The following is a 15416-nucleotide window of genomic DNA, read 5'->3' as shown; positions in this document are numbered from 1 at the left end:
TTGCCTCTTTCTCTCCTCCCTCCTTTCTGACATGATCTTAATGAAGAGTCCAGGGTGGTTTGGTCTTGGATTACATCAGCCTCTGCAGTACTGGGATTACAGGCGTCTGCTGCCATGCCCAGGTTCCTTCCATGTATGCTTGATTGTCTTCAGCGACTTGACTCTTAAACTTGAGTTATATACAGTTAAAGGAAAAGCATTGTCAGGCTTTGTAAAGATCTTCCTGTTTTAACCTGCTTTGATCTGAGCAGCCAAGAGTAGCCCAATGGCCATTTATTTACCTAGCAGTATTTACAATAGATTAGCGAGAGGTACATTCTTATTTTGACTAAGATTGATTTTTCCCCCCTTCTTTTTGAGACAGGGTCTCTTTGTGTAAAACCCTGGCTGTCTGAGAACTCAAAGATCTGATCGCCTCTGCTTCTGAGTGCTGGGATTAACGGAGTGTGCCGCCACACATCTGGCTTTTGTGATTTGCTTCTCTGGTTTCCAAAAAGGAGCACCTTTTTCCTACTGGTTTTTCGAGGGTGAGCTAGTTCAGCCTGTACCCAAAACGTAAGAGCTGGGAGGAAGGGAATTGTTGTTTTGATTGGTTTTGTTTTGTTTTAGTTTTGCTTTGTGTGTGTGTGTTTTTAAAGATTTATTTATTTATTTAATGTATGTGAGAATCACTGTCTTCAGACACACCAGAAGAGGGCATTGGATCCCCATTACAGATGGTTGTGAGCCACCATGGGCCTTCCAAGAAAAATTTGATTTCTCCTTTTGAAAATGATAGTTCAAGTAAGCGGCAGCCTTTAATGATCAGAGGAAAGGATATGCTTTGATCTAATTATTAGAGAATGAAAGGTTCTCACAGCGTCCTGAGGGGTGGGTGGAGCTCTGGGATTTGGAGGGGAGGCTCCTATGTGTCCCGTTCTGACTGTGGGCATTGGGGTTGGAACCACAGGTCTACGTGCAGTGCATCTGCTAGTCGGAGGCACGGATACAGTGCAGAGCATTGGCCGTGGCCACGTGGCAGCATGGAGGCTAACAAGGAGCCATGCCTGAGCTGTTCTCAGAGGATTTCATCTTTTTGTTGTTCTAGTTCATTAGCTGGATCTCAGTCTGTGTTCCAGGATGGCTCAGAACTTAGCATGGTACAGGCTAGCCCTCCTCTCAGCACTTTACCTGTCCTAGCCTCCGGATTGCTGAGATTGCAGGTGTGAACCAATATGCCTGCTGTAGAGGATTTCTTTTCCGACCGATGAGGCGACTCAGAGGGTGAAGGCTTTTTATCCCCAAGTCTGATGCCCTGAGATCCAGCTCTGGGATCCGTGTGGTGGAAAGACAGAATCACTTCCCTTGGGCTGTTCTCTCAGTCCCACACATGTGCTGGGGCACCTCCTCCCCAGTAAATAAATATAATGAGAATTTTTTTTTCAAGACAGGGAATCCAAGGAGGTTGTATGGAAGCTTAGGGACTTGAAGTGTCCCTGAGTGCTCAGACTCAAACAAGGAACTGCACTTTTCTTACTAAGTGAAAAGAAGATGGCAAATGTGATGTCAGAGGTGTTGTCCTGCCTTGTGGCTCAGCCTTGAGCCTACTTACGGTATGAAATTCTTGGGAATATTTCTTTACTTAGCCCTTGAATTTGGCAGTGTTTGAGTTGATGACCAGCTGTGGATTGTAGCGCAGTTTTGTGGCTGGACTGGAGAGGAAGAAGCCTGGCCCGCTGCTGCTCCTCGTGAGTAGGGAGGCGTCAGTGTGGGCTGAGGTGCTGGGGCAGAAGGGCAGACTTGGTGATGGAGTTTGCAGAGTCCTTGGAAGGCCTTGGCAGTGATTAATAATAGGCGTGGAGCTGCCAGCTGGCACAGAACGTGGACTGTGAAGAACCTGTGGTGACAGAAACTTCTGTAAGCGGATTGGAGGCAGAGGGTGTGGACAGCCACATCCATAAATGGGTCTGGAGCATGGGGAAGAGTCCAGGCCAGGGAGAGATACGCTAAGTAGGTCACCAGTGGTTTCAAGCAACCTAGGAACGGGTGTGGCTGAATGACCGAAAGGGAGGCGCTCTTGTGATTGCCCCACCCAGCTCTACCAGCAGGTCCTGGTGTGCTCTCCACTGACAGTTCTAGGCTGAGCCCTGATGCCCACATGACCACAGAGTAGTAGTGCCTGCTCCAGGTGGAGTCACTTTGAAAGTTTAAAAATTGATTTGTTTTTAGGTTTATGGGTGTTTTTCTTGCATGCTTGCCTGGGTACCATGTGCATGTAGTGTCCATAGAGGCCAGAAGAGGGCGTTGGATGCCCTGGAACTGCCATGTTATTGTCAGCTGGAATCCAACCCAGTCCTCTGGAAGAGGAGTCAGAGCTCATAACGGCTGAGCCATCTCTCCAGCCCTCCTTTGAAAAGGTCTGGTGGAGAAAATCATATGTCAGAGCCCCGACACCTTCTAAACAGGTTTCGTTTCCGACCCCGAATCTCCTTGCCAGGTAGTTTAACGGATGTCAGTTCCTCAGGAAGTCAGAACGTAACATCACCGTGAGCTTACAGTAACACTTAACAGGAAGGTTGCTGGAAATCCTGGTCTTGGGCGACCACGTCTACAGGAATCTGGGCTGGTGCCTTTTGTAGATTCATTCAGTCTTACGGGCTTTCAGCTGGGTGGGTGATGCTCTGCTTCCTGAATTGGATAGTGTTTTCTGGGGTTGGATACTCATGATTGGGGCTTAAGAGTCTCTGTGTTGGAGGATTTTGCCCCCAACTTGGGCAAGAGGGTGCTAACCCCAGTTACTTAGTCAGAAAGGAAAAGGGGAGACTCGTTTGCGCATGCCTGAAAAGACTAGCTTTGTCTTCCTTGTTCATACTCATGTTCTCCCAGGGACCTTGATCCATGCCTGCTTGTCTGAATGGTTCTCAGCTATCCTGAGGTTATCCCGGAGGGCCAGGAACACCCTTTACCAGGAATGCTGGTGCAGGTTTTTAGAAAGGTGCTTCTTGGCCTGGTCTACACCATGTCCCTAACCCCTGGGCAAAGAAACCAGCCAGGTGTGCAAGTGTTTCCCAAGGTAGGGTAGAGAAGTCCCAACAGGGAGATCTTCCTCAAGTGGGACCTTCTCACAGGTGACTTTCTCAGTGAAGAACATTGCCAGGTATGCAAGAAAGAGCCTTGCTTAAGAGCTTTGTCTATGTAGGAGAGCAAGGTCAGCCTTGATGACATAGCCTTTTCCTGATGAGCCATCTGGTTGACCCCAGGGCTCACATATTTATTTATGTTTGGTAGCAGTAGGAATTAAACCCAGGACCCCAACATTCCAGGCAAGAGCTCTTCTATTGAACTACCCCCCAGTCCATGGCTCATCCTTGATGTGCATCTTGTGGGTTTAGACAAGCAGATAGTCCTGTGGGATAGTGACGTAGTCCTAAGGTTCATTTTGTCATTTATGCATTGCTGTTAGGTTTTGCTGCGGTTATTTTCTGCATATACCAGTTTTCTTTGTTGGCTGCTTTAGTTTCTCACCAGAGCCCAAAGTGCATCCTGGAGTGGGGTAAGCCTCCTCCTGAGATAACAGTTCACTTAAAAAGAGCATATACTTTCTGGAGAGGAAGGCCCCAGATAGTATTTTCTCCTGTCACTGTACCAAACAGCCACCCATAGGAAGCATGACAGTGGTTCCTGAGCTAAGACCCCTTAGCCAGTCTGCCTTAGAGAAAGCCGAGTGCCTTTGTAGAAGGCAGTCCGCCTAGCAGCTGCTGTCTACCTCAGATCAGCTGTGCATGCTTGTTAGGAGGCATCAGGAGCGAGCCTATGGGCTGTTAACATTCCCTCAGAAGCAGGGGTTGGGAGGGATTTCAGCCACTCCTCAAAGCCACTTGCCGCATGCGATTTGGCCCTGGTTGCATGTGGTCTCTGGAGGGGCAAGAATATAGAGGCTGAAGAGAATTAGCAGAGGGATCTCGATCTGTGTGGCCGTGGGGCGGAGACTTGACTGCAGCTGCTGGAGGTGCCCACGAAGGTGAACACATTGGTTCCTCATGGTGGACTTGGGTTTGTTGTCGAGCCTCAGGGTGTGAGGGTGGATGAGGTCTACCTCTCCCTCAGGAAGGAATTCTCCTAACCTGGAGGTGCAGAGTCGCCTTCCACAGACACCTGAGCCCGGTCTAAATTTCCTCTTTTCAGGACAGGGTTTCTCTAGCCCTAGTTCTCCTGGAATTCACTCTTAGACTAGGCTGGCCTTGAACTCACAGAGCTATACCTGCCTCTGCCTCCAGAGTGCTGGGGTTAAAGGTGTGTGCCAGCACCACCCAGATTTGACCAGGAGAGTCTTACTGGGGTTGTTAAGCCTCTCTGCTTGGTCTGGGTCCCCTCTGATTTTTCTCATAGGCCCCTTCCCAGTCGAGTCTTTGGATAAGCTAGCTCTCTCCAGAGTTAGATGGTCTGCCTCCTGCCCCTCTCATCTTTAAGTCTTTCATAGACTTCCCAAGGCCCTGAATTTGGTGTCTGGGTCCCAGGAACCTATCCACTGTCCTGGTTCCTATGGGTGGCTGTTTGATATGGTGATAAGGGAAAATGCTGTATGGCGCCTTCCTCCCCAAAGAGCATGTGCTCTTTTTAAGTGAACTTTTAGCTCGGGAGGCTAGGCTGGAGGATCATGTTTCAAAACACTGAGGGATGGGGTGTAGCTCTTGCTTAGAATGGCTACGCCCTTTGCCCACTCCAGCTTTCTCCACTCCATGCCCATATATAGGTAATGTGTGATCAATAGGAAAAAGAAACTGTAGGACTCCCATGGTTTTACTCAGGTCCTTTGCAAGAGCAGTCAGTGCTGCTTTTAACTGCTGAGCCATTTCTCCAGCCCTGCAGATACATTTTAAATTGAGCTTAATCTGTAGTGTAAGTTAGAAATAGAATAGCTGGATTCTGAAGGCTCGTCTGATTATTGGCAAAAAGTGTTGAGTTGGAGGTGCTTGAAGCAGTAGACTGTTTAAATGGCTTAGTTTTACTTTGCAAGAGTCTAGCCTTTGAACTAAACATTTTATGCAAAAAAAAAAAAAACACCAAAAAAACCAAAAAACATTAAAATGTGCCCGTTCACCTAGTAGCCAGGAGTGTTTTCTCTGAGAAAGGCCAGGGGTTTGTGGGAGACCAGTGTTGGGAGTGGAGGCTGGACTTTGGCGTGGTCCTGTGGCTACCCTGTGTTGTGTGAAGACAGACCTGTTGTAGGACAGAGTTGTTTCTGCTCCTCACAGGAACAGGAACTACACACACTTTCACTTTGTGCCAAGAATTTTATCAGATTTGGGTGACTAGAAGCTGGATTTATGGTCTAAAACCTAGAGTGCAGGTCTGTGGGTTGTCTAATCTCCCTGTCAGAGGAAACCTACAGGGTCTCACTTCTAGCTACTGTAAGCTCTGAATGTGTTAGCAACACACCTGAGGAAGCAAAAGCATCCAGCCAAGCAAGTGTGGGCAGTGACCCCCTCCCTTCTCTGTGAGCTTAGACCATGGAGCCAGGCAGGAAAGGAATAGATAGGCAGGACTGTGGTCTCTGTGTCCCCAGATTATGTATCAACCTGTAAGGTGGGCACCTAATCCCCGGGGTGGTGGTAGTAAGGGGTGGAGTTGTGGCAGGAGAACCATGCTAGTTTGAGTCCAGCTTGGGCTATAGATTGAGTGGGGAAGAGAACATTTGGGATTATTGGTGAGGGTAGAGACCTCACACACAGCATTAGTGTTTGTTGTAAAAGAGGCCTGAGGGAGCTTCCTGTTCCCTTCTGCAAACTCTGAGGAACAGACCCCTGCCTTGCAGGTCTGCTAGGGTCTTGGGGTGAAGGGTTTTCATCCTCCAGCGCTGTAAGCAGCGTGCTTTTGTTGTCTGTAAGTTCCCTGCTCTAAGACACTTTGTTCTTGCTGCTGGAATAGAGTAAAGTATAGCACCAGGCTAGTGGAGGGCACTGGGTGAATCTAGCTGGTGGTCTGCTATGTGAGTTATCTGTATAGAATTGCTGCCCATGACTGGAGGCATCTCTGTAACTGTTTGGAGCTTATGTGGGAGCTGCCTGGGAGGGTCAGATACATGGAGTAATTTATTTACTTTATGTAGAGCCTCATGCTACATGAAGAATACTAAGTATGTACAGTCAAGTATGTGTTTGAGGGGTAGACTCTGGCGCTTGTCATCTCTTGTGTAATTTATTGTCCCATATTCAGTCATCAACGAAAATGTCCTGTGCCACAGTTACCTGATTCTGTGCTATTGCATATTGTGCTCAGGAAAAAAAAAATTCACTTAAGGTTCTCTGGTAACGTTTAATGGCAACATACGTAATTACCAGTGAAAAAAAGGCAAAAACAAAGGCAGAGCCTTTTTGGGGGCCAGTGAGCTGGCTCAGCATAAGGTGCTTGCTGTTGAACCTGACAGCTGAAGTTAGTCTTCATGACCTGCCTGGGAGAAGGAGAGAAACGACTCACAGAAGTTGTCCTCTGACCTCTCTACATTTGTGTCTGTGCACATGTGCCCTGCAAGTGCATATGTACATGCACACACAATAAATAAATCCATTTAAAAAAAATCTTAGGTAGGCGGGGTGTGGTGACACACAGCTTTAATTCTGGCACTTGAGGGGCAGAGGCAGGAGATTCTCTTAGTCCAAGGCCAGCCTGGTCTATGTAGTGAGTTCCAGCCCAGCAAGGCTACACAATGGGACTCTCTCTGTGTGTGTGTGTGTGGGGGGGGGGATGGGAGGTGGGGAAGCAACATCAAAAATATAAAACCTCTGAGTCCAAGGCCAGCCTGGTCTACAGAGTGAGTGCTGGGACAGGCAGGGCTACACAGAGAAACCCTGTCTTAGAAAGCCAACCAACCAACCAAAAAATCCTTCTTCATATTTTATTACCAGGCAAACAGTATTTTGTGTGCACTTTCTGCCCGGTTTTATAGCACATAGGAAGACGACAGTTGAGAGGCAGATGACAAGGAGGAGGTGGCCGTGGACTTGAGTCCATGTGTACCCACATGTTCTTGTCCTGCACGTCAGGTTCTCCAGGGGCTTTGGCCACTAGAGTAGAGAATCAGGCTCTGTTTCCATTGAAGAGGCGGGGACAGGGATTGGTGAGCTTCTTCCACCACGATTGCCTGGCCTGTGCATGGATCAGAACTGTAGCTTACAGCTTGGACTGCACTCCTGGAGTGTGCAGTGTGTATGTGTTGGAGGCTGTGGTACAGGAAAGGTGTGTGCTGTGCTTTTTGTTTGGTTCAGTTAGGAAGACTTGGAACAAGGCCAGGCTACTAGCTGCTTGATGAATAAGTCTTGCCGCTAAAACTGGGTTTTATCATCTTGGCTTTTAACTCCCAGCCTGAGCGTCTTCACCCAAGGCATGCTACTACATGAACTGTGGGCGTTTAAAGCAGCAAACGGCCTTATACATTTTTTTTTTTTCTACTAAATCACTCAGATCCTCCCTGCCCTCAGCATAAAAGTTGTATTTAAAAACCTTTAGGGAGCTGGGCAGTCGTGGCACACAACTTTAATCCCAGCACTTGGGAGGCAGAGGCAGGCGGATTTCTGAGTTTGAGGCCAGCCTGGTCTACAGAGTGAGTTCCAGGACAGCCAGGGCTACACAGAGAAACCCTGTCTTGAGAAAAAAAAAAAAAAAGACCTTTAGGGAAAAAAAGAATTTCCGTGCTGTGCTGCAGTTCTTAGAGATCAGGTGTGAAAGGCCACAGAAGGGGCCGAGGAAGAGTTACTGGGGTCTGTCTGCTTGTAGTTGAGAGCATATGTCATGGCTCATCAGTGGGGGAGAGAAGTGGAGCTTTGACTTTCCGTGTTGGAGGTTTCCCTGTGTGCACTCGTGGGATAAGACCTGATGTGGGAGACGCTAGAAAGATAAGCTGGCCTGTTTGTTTATCTTTGGGTTGTTGAGCCGAAGACCGAGAAGATCTGGCAGGCAGTCTGGGAGGGTGAAAAGTGTTGGGGACTTGGGCTAGCCTGGTGACAGAAGCAAGCCCCAGCTCACCATTGTTCTTGGCACAACTGGGCCACCCTTTGTAATGCTGACCATAGTTGAAGCTGTTTGGCTGTGTGATTTCATCATTTAAGAAAAGAAGAAAAAACAAAATTACTAGGCTCTCTTTGAAAGAGTCACTGCAGGGATGTTGGCTTGCTTTTGTAGCTCTTGTGGCACTGGGGAAGCAGGGCTTTGAAAGTCAGAAGTGTTCTGTACTTGAGCTCTGTGGTGGCCCTGTGCTGGGTGGATGCTGGGACCTGTGATGCATGCCTGCCTCCTGCCTTCGCCACAGTGAATGTCTTGGTGTGGGTCTCAGTGTGTTGCCATCACCCACTTCTGTACCCTTAGCCCTTTTATTAAGAGACAAAGGCTTCAAGATGGGAGTGGGTTATAGCTTCCTAGGAAAGTTTTGCCAGGGGATCGCAGGGCCAGAGACACGGCTTAGAGGTTAAGAGTACTTGTTGCTCTTGCAGAGGACTGGGGTTTGGTTCCTAGCACCCTCATGGCAGCCCACCATCTCCTAACCAGTTCCTGGATGGATGCTCTTTTCTGCGCTCCATGGCCACTGCACAGATGTACGTGCAGGCAAGCTCTCAGGTATGTCAGCTTGAATTGCTAGATGTCGTGGTACTGACATTCAGGAGGCGGAGGCAGAGGGATGGATGGATGCCTGTGAGTTTGAGGCTAGCTGGTCCACATAGTGAGACCTTGTCTCAAAACAACCATAACAACAATAGGCTTCGTCAAATTTCTTTAAACTTTTATCTTACTAACTTCAGCAAAACAACAAAACCATATATATATATATAAAAAATGAGTTTAGTAAATAAATTTTTGAGCATTTTCATCTTGTTTGTTCATTTTCCTTATGGAAAGAGTTGTTTAAAAAAAAACACAGACACAATGTTTGGTATCATACAATTCAAAGTGTTTCAATCTAAAGCATAGCATGGTGTAGAACATGCTGTGCTTTAGATTCATCATCCAGCTTAATTTAGGGTAGAGAATTCCTGTCTGTTAGCCTGTGTGCGTGATGTGTGCATGTGCACATGTGTGCACATGTGCCTGTGAGCCCAGTGCCAATGGAGGCCACAGGTTTTGGATCCTCTGACCTGGAGTCATTAGCGTTCTGAGCCACTTGATGTGGTTGCTGGGATCAAAATCAGATTGAACTTGGGTCCTCTGGAAGGGCACTGTGAGGTCTTAACTGCGGAGTGACCTCTCCAGCCCTCAGCCTGGCCTTTTTGATTTCTTACACTCTTCCCCCTCTCCCAAAACAGAATTGTTGGAACCCTGCTTTTCCCACAGAATAAAGGTTTAGTGTTACCACTAGACAAGGGAAATCGGTAACCACTGTTAGCATTTTATTGTACATCTTCCTGTGTGTACATCTTACATCTTTCTGTAAATGTAGACATCGTTGCCTCTTCCCCTCGGCTGATACAGAATCAGTTCCTGCTATCTGGTTGGCTACCTGAGGTGTATCTGATTTGACTCCGAGGAGTCTTTGTTCCCCCCTCAGGCTTGTGTGATGAATGCTTGCTCTCTGGCTGGTGGCTGTATTTTGGGAGGTTGGGGAAATCAGAGGATGAGGAGCCTAATTGGAGGAGGTGGGTCCCAGGGTTTGTGTCTTTGATGTTTGTGCCTGACCCTACCCTGTCTGCTTTGTGATGATGAGGTGAGGACTTTTCTCTGACACTCTTTCCATGGGGGTGTGCTGACGTTCATGGGTCTAAGAGGACTTGGGTAAAACCTGTGAGTGAGCGAAACAAACTTTCCCCATTTTGTTGTTCTTACATAATTATACTTACAAGTGTAGCTAATATAAATAGATTAAAGCTTTAAAAAAAGATGAAAGACTTCAGCGACTGTGAATCTTCCCACATGTCTAGTTTCCTCTTCCCCTAGATCCTATGTTCTGAGACAGGCTCTGGTCTCAAGGCTGACCTTGGTGAATCGGTCCTCCCGCCTCTCCGCCTCTTGACGCCTGAGTGCGTCACAGGTGGGAGCTGCCAACACCCATTAGTCTTCTACTCACCTAGGTCTTACCTTCTGGGTGGGCATTTTTGCTACTCTTCATTTACAAGTGTGGCAAAAGATGTCTGTCTGTCTGTGCGTGTCTGTGTGTCTGTCTGTGCATGCATACACAAGAGCTCCCACATTTAGCAGCTCTTGTGATCACTTTTCTTTTTGACTGTCCTGGAAAAGCTTCTCTTGGCAGGGGGCTTGAGACGTCCTTGTCAACCATGATTCCTGGGTGAGTGTGTCATGGAACTGCCTCTGGGGCCACAGTGGTGTGTGTGTGTGTGTGTGTGTGTGTGTGTGCTCGGGCACACATGACTGTCCCTGCAACCTGGAATCCTGTGTATGATCTCTTGGTCCTCCATCCCTAGAAAAGAATGTGCACAAGCTGCTGCCTTGCAGGGTCTGGAGGTTTGCGAGTTTGCTCTGTCTTCTTTCAGTTTGGTTCAGGTCTTACCGTGTGGGGCAGATCTTTGGTATCTTTAGCTTGAGACAGAGATACCTAATTTTCTAGGCTTCAGTGGCCTCCCCCAGCCTCATTTCACGTCTGAGTTCAGAGGACAGTTGCAGGAATGTGCCTTTCATTCGATGCTTTCCACTTGAAGTCTTTTCTTATATTTAAACTCAAGTTCTTGTAGCATGATGGAGTCCATGTTAGGGTCGGTTTTTCTCACGTCTGTCTGTTTATACTGGGTACTGTTCACACTAAGTCTAGCATTAAGACTGACCTGCAGTGAAGCAAGACTGCTTTTGTTCATGGTTTATCCTTCACGTCAGTTACCTTTCTTGTTGAGAAGAAAGCAACATAGGTGCTGTGGGTTGTTTTGTTTACCTGGAGGTCAATCCTTGTGGTTGGGAAAGCATGGTGGGGGTGAGAGGTCACCTTGTGTCCACAGTTGGAGCACAGACAGGAAATGCAGCGGCACCCATCGGTCTTTTTCTTTTGTTCAGTCTGGGACTCTAGTTTGTTGGATGGAGTGGCTGTCCTTCTTGAGTCGTGCCTATTTAGTATGTCTCTGGAAACATACTCACTGAGAAAGGTGTATCTCCTGGGTGTCTGGAACGGTGAACCATCACTGTGGTATATCTGTGTCTCCTGGGTGGCTGGAACGGCGAACCGTCACTGCGAAACAGTTTGCAGGTTATGACTCTAGCACACCTAAGCTGGACATTGTTATTTTGGTGCCAGGACTTTGAATAATAAGTGTCTGCTCATAGTCCCCTTTAGTGGTGTTCCCTGGTTTCACGTTGGTGGCAGGGAATTGCTGTGCTACTTGGCTCTTGACCCCATACTTCATTTACGTTTGGTCTGACTGGCCCAGCCTGTCCCATTCCACAGCACTGGCTACTTCCTTGATACCATGTGTAGAACTGAAGAAATCGCTGAAAAGGAGACTTCCAGGGGAAGTTGGGTGATGAGTTCAGGGCCCTCAGGCTCTATCAACAGTGATGGAGTCCACTGCTCCTGACTTCACCGATTGAGAAGGCCGAGTGAAGACTGTGAGGCAGATACTGGGCAGATAGGCACTTTTTTTTTTCTCTTTTGGCTATCAGGGCCATTTCTTAGAATCGGCACCTTGTTTGCTGCTTCTAACCTCCCGTTAGTTTCTGGTGTGTTCCTTATGGACCAGAACACTGACAAGGGATCGAGGTCTCCTGTGTACTGAGAGAACTGGGTCCCCTCTGTAGTTCATGAGAACTCAGGGAATTGAGGAAGCAGGTTTTGTGTTTGGAGGGCATTTTTAAAGCTTTGTCCTTCTAAAGGGTTGAGGTTGAGTTACTATACCTGAATAACTTAGAGCTACAGTCCAGCACACGTGCGCCTCACAGGGCCGTCCAGCCGTGGGGAACAAGTTTGTTGCATTATTTATTTGGTTTGTCCTTGAAGTGCTTTGGTCTTTTTTGGGAAAGAAAGAGCTCTCAGTTACTTGGGTAGAGAGGGATTTTTTTATTGGAGGGTGGTGTTTATAGCTATTTTTTCCTGGCTGGAGAGCAGGGTCATGCCCTCCCCTCCCCTCTTCCCATTTCTACTGGCCTTTTTAGGCCCAGAGCAGCTGAAGGCAGGCTCTTTTCTCCAGTGCATGCTGAGTGTTTCTGAGATTTGCTTCTGTTCTGTTTTACCCACAAATATACCTGCTCTTACCGGGCTGTAGTTTTGGAGTTTTGGTTGAGAGACTACAGGGTGTGAGTTTAAGTTGAGTTGCTGTGGCCATACATGGTAAGCACTCACAGTTGGATGCATAGACAGGGAGTGTACTAAAGTGTTGAGTATGCTCCACTGTCAGACAGACCTCATGGGCTGTTGCCTTTATTTTTTGCGCTTGACATACAGAAGAGAAGGTTTAACAGAGAGATGTATGGAGGTGAGGAAACTCATTAATTTGCCAGACTCTGCCATGGCTTAATGTTTGATTTCTTAATGTGATAGCAGTGAATCAAGATATTTTCTTGATTCTGAAAAGCACAATGGATTTGAACCCAGAATTTGTGCTATGGTTTGGATAAGGTTCGAGTATGTGTCCCAAGGCTTCTTGTGTTGGAAGCTTGCTCTCCAGTGTAACTGAGTTGTAAGGTGGGCCCAGTGGGAATTGCTTGTCCTGGAAAGAGATTAAGGTAGGCGTGTGGGACACTGGTTGGTTCTAATGAGAGAGAAAGTGGCTAAAGAAGAGTGAAGAACCATTGTCTTAGTCAGGGTTTCTATTCCTGCACAAACATCATGACCAAGAAGCAAGTTGGGGAGGAAAGGGTTTATTCAGCTTACACTTCCATACTGCTGTTCATCACCAAGTAAGTCAGGACTGGAACTCAAGCAGGTCAGGGAGCAGGAGCTGATGCAGAGGCCATGGAGGGATGTTCTTTACTGGCTTGCTTCCCCTGGCTTGCTCAGCCTGCTCTCTTATAGAACCAAGACTACCAGCCCAGAGATGGTCCCACCCACAAGGGGCCTTTCCCCCTTGATCACTAATTGAGAAAATGCTCCACAGCTGGATCTCATGGAGGCATTTCCTCAACTGAAGCTCCTTTCTCTGTGATAACTCCAGCTGTGTCAAGCTGACACAAAACTAGCCAGTACAACCATCAATAGGAAATTCTGGTTTCTGCTTGTGTCCTGGGCTCCTTCTTGCCATATGCTTTCCTTTCTTTTTGCATGTGATTTCTGTGTGATACTGCAGGTCACTTGACACTGCTCAAGGACACTATACTTTTGACCATCAAAATTGAGCTAAGTAAACTTTTTTTTTTTTTGTGATTTAGCTTCAGGCATTTCATTATAGCTACAGAAAACAGATTTATATAGTCCATGAAGTTTGCCTGTATTTCAGTTACCATCTGTAAAATGGAGGGCTAGAAGCTGGAATCAGAGTCCTCGTGGAGATGTTTTTCTGGTGATGGTTGTCTGAATGACTGTATTGTTTTAGACGGTCTTTTTGTCTTTCACCTAACGGGAAAGTAGGCTGGGAACACTGCTTATTCGGCAGTATTTATTTAGGATCGCAAACCTCCCAAAGGATTGCTTATTTAAGTCTATCCTTAAAATACTTTAAAGTGGCTGACGTACTGTTTAGCATTGGGGCTGGTGGAAGGCCGTGCCAGGAAAACACCGGCTAAGTGCTGATTTCCATGTCCAGAGCGTAGTGCAGTCAAGTGTGGCCTTCCAGCTGGGTAGAACCTAGGGAAGTTATAAATGGCCTGTGATTGAAATCCATGAGGAGGATGCTGGAGAAGAGTGGTGAGGGGACAGAATGAGAAACCATGGCTCTGGGTAGTCTCAGGGAAAAGGCTGTGCTTAGGGGGAACCCGCACAGTCTTGTTTTTTCATATGTAAGATTTTACTTCTCCGCTGTGACGGCACCAGGACATCAATAGTGATGGAATATATCTCTCACCATTGACCACACCGCTGAGCACCAAGGCAGCAGTAGTGATGGGTGTGTGGAAATGAACATAATGTGCATCACTTTCATAGTCCCAAGAATTCATTGGCAGACAAATTAGCCCTGGGCTTCAGGGATGCTCCTGCATGCAATTCACTAAGTAAATAAGAAGCCCTCATGCTGTTGAGGTATGTCCTCAAATCTTGTCTCTGCCAGTGTTTGCTTCAGGAAGTGGTAAGGGTTAGGCAGTTTGCTTCTTGATGCGAGACCCATCCCTAGAGAGGTAATAGTAAAGTAGCTACTTAAAAGTACAATGTAACAGATCTGACGCTACATCGCTACATTGAGGGCTTTGTGAGGAAGGGTGTTATTACATCAACAGAAGCAACCACTGTACTTCACGGCAATCTGCAGTCCAAGGAATTTTCATTCCTTTGGAGGCAGGATCTTGTGTGTAGGTTGACCTTGAACTTGAAATCCTCCTTGGAGTTCACAGCTGTGCACCACTGCCTGTCTCAGGGCACCACAGATACTGTGTTTCCGGTTGCTTAGAGGAAGAACAGATGTAAAAAGTGTGTTTAAGTCTTCAAGTTTCAGATCACAGCAAAGCAGCTCTTCCTCCTCTGGACATATATGCTCTCACCCTATACCAGGTATTTTTCCAGAAGCAGGAGAGAGAAGGCCCAGGAAAAGGCATTTGCCCTTAGGGATCCTGTGGTCTTGTTGTATAAAGATGGATCAAATGCAGTTTTCTTTAAAATAGCTTTGCTGAGATGCATTTATGCTCCAGGACGCCCACTTCAGATGTGCAATTCAGAGACTGTACTGAGAACGTGACCAAAGGATGTACCTGTCTTAACTCCCTCTCCGTTCCATCACAGCTCCGTGCAGTCTGTCTCACATCTCAACCCAAAGACCACAGCATGTCTACTTTATATGTTGTGGCTCTGTAACTTTGCCTTCCTCTGGCTTTTTCTATGAATGGAAACACATGCCATTGGCTCTTTCCATATAGCACGGTGATGGTGATGGTTGCGTGTACGTGTCTCAGTTGTTTCTGTGTCTGTGGTCCTGGGAACGGAACCTAGAACTTTGTGCTTGCTGGGTGCTTTTCATAACACTTAGCTACGTCTCCAACCCTCTTGCTCCTTTTTTATCGTAACAGAGGTTCTCAGTAGTCTACAGCCCAGACAGGCCTTGATTCATCTTTGAACAGCAGCAGTTTGTAGTGGTCCTGTTTCTCTGGACCTCCTGACCACCTGGTGGGCAGCATCAGAAAAATCGGGAGTTTTGCAGAGATGACTTCCTGTTTCGCAGAACAGCAGAGCTCTGCTTAACTGGACAAAGACCTCGGGCCCTTCTGACCCGGAAGACTGCTTTCCTAAGTGCTGGGGGCTTCCGGGAGGACTGCAGGCCTGGGAGTGGTTGGAGCTGAGCGGAATGCTGCAAATTTGAGCAGCTGCACGCCTGGGTCATTTGTGAGCATCCTCCTGGCAACTTGCCCAGGCACAGAACAGTGACATGGTC

At 47.4% G+C, this 15416-nt stretch overlaps 1 protein-coding gene across 3 annotated transcripts in view; it reads left to right on the top strand.

Annotated features, from left to right (window-relative positions):
- The window catches only part of Stk24 (serine/threonine kinase 24), a 96310-nt gene that overhangs the window by 16673 nt on the left and 64221 nt on the right, over positions 1-15416 (top strand). Inside the window, exon 1 of one of the 3 annotated variants that reach the window (XM_011245043.3) lies at positions 8495-8589. The exons of the other annotated variants lie outside the window; for them this stretch is intronic. Coding sequence (XP_011243345.1) covers positions 8551-8589 — 39 coding nt within the window. The 5' untranslated portion in view covers positions 8495-8550. Of the gene's footprint in view, positions 1-8494; positions 8590-15416 lie in introns of those variants that run through there. 3 annotated transcript variants of the gene reach the window in all.

This window comes from Mus musculus, chromosome 14 (assembly GCF_000001635.26).
Source record: "Mus musculus strain C57BL/6J chromosome 14, GRCm38.p6 C57BL/6J".
Lineage (NCBI taxonomy): Eukaryota > Metazoa > Chordata > Mammalia > Rodentia > Muridae > Mus > Mus musculus.
The sequence above is the reverse complement of the archived record's forward strand: the minus strand, read 5'-3'. Positions and strand labels throughout refer to the sequence as shown.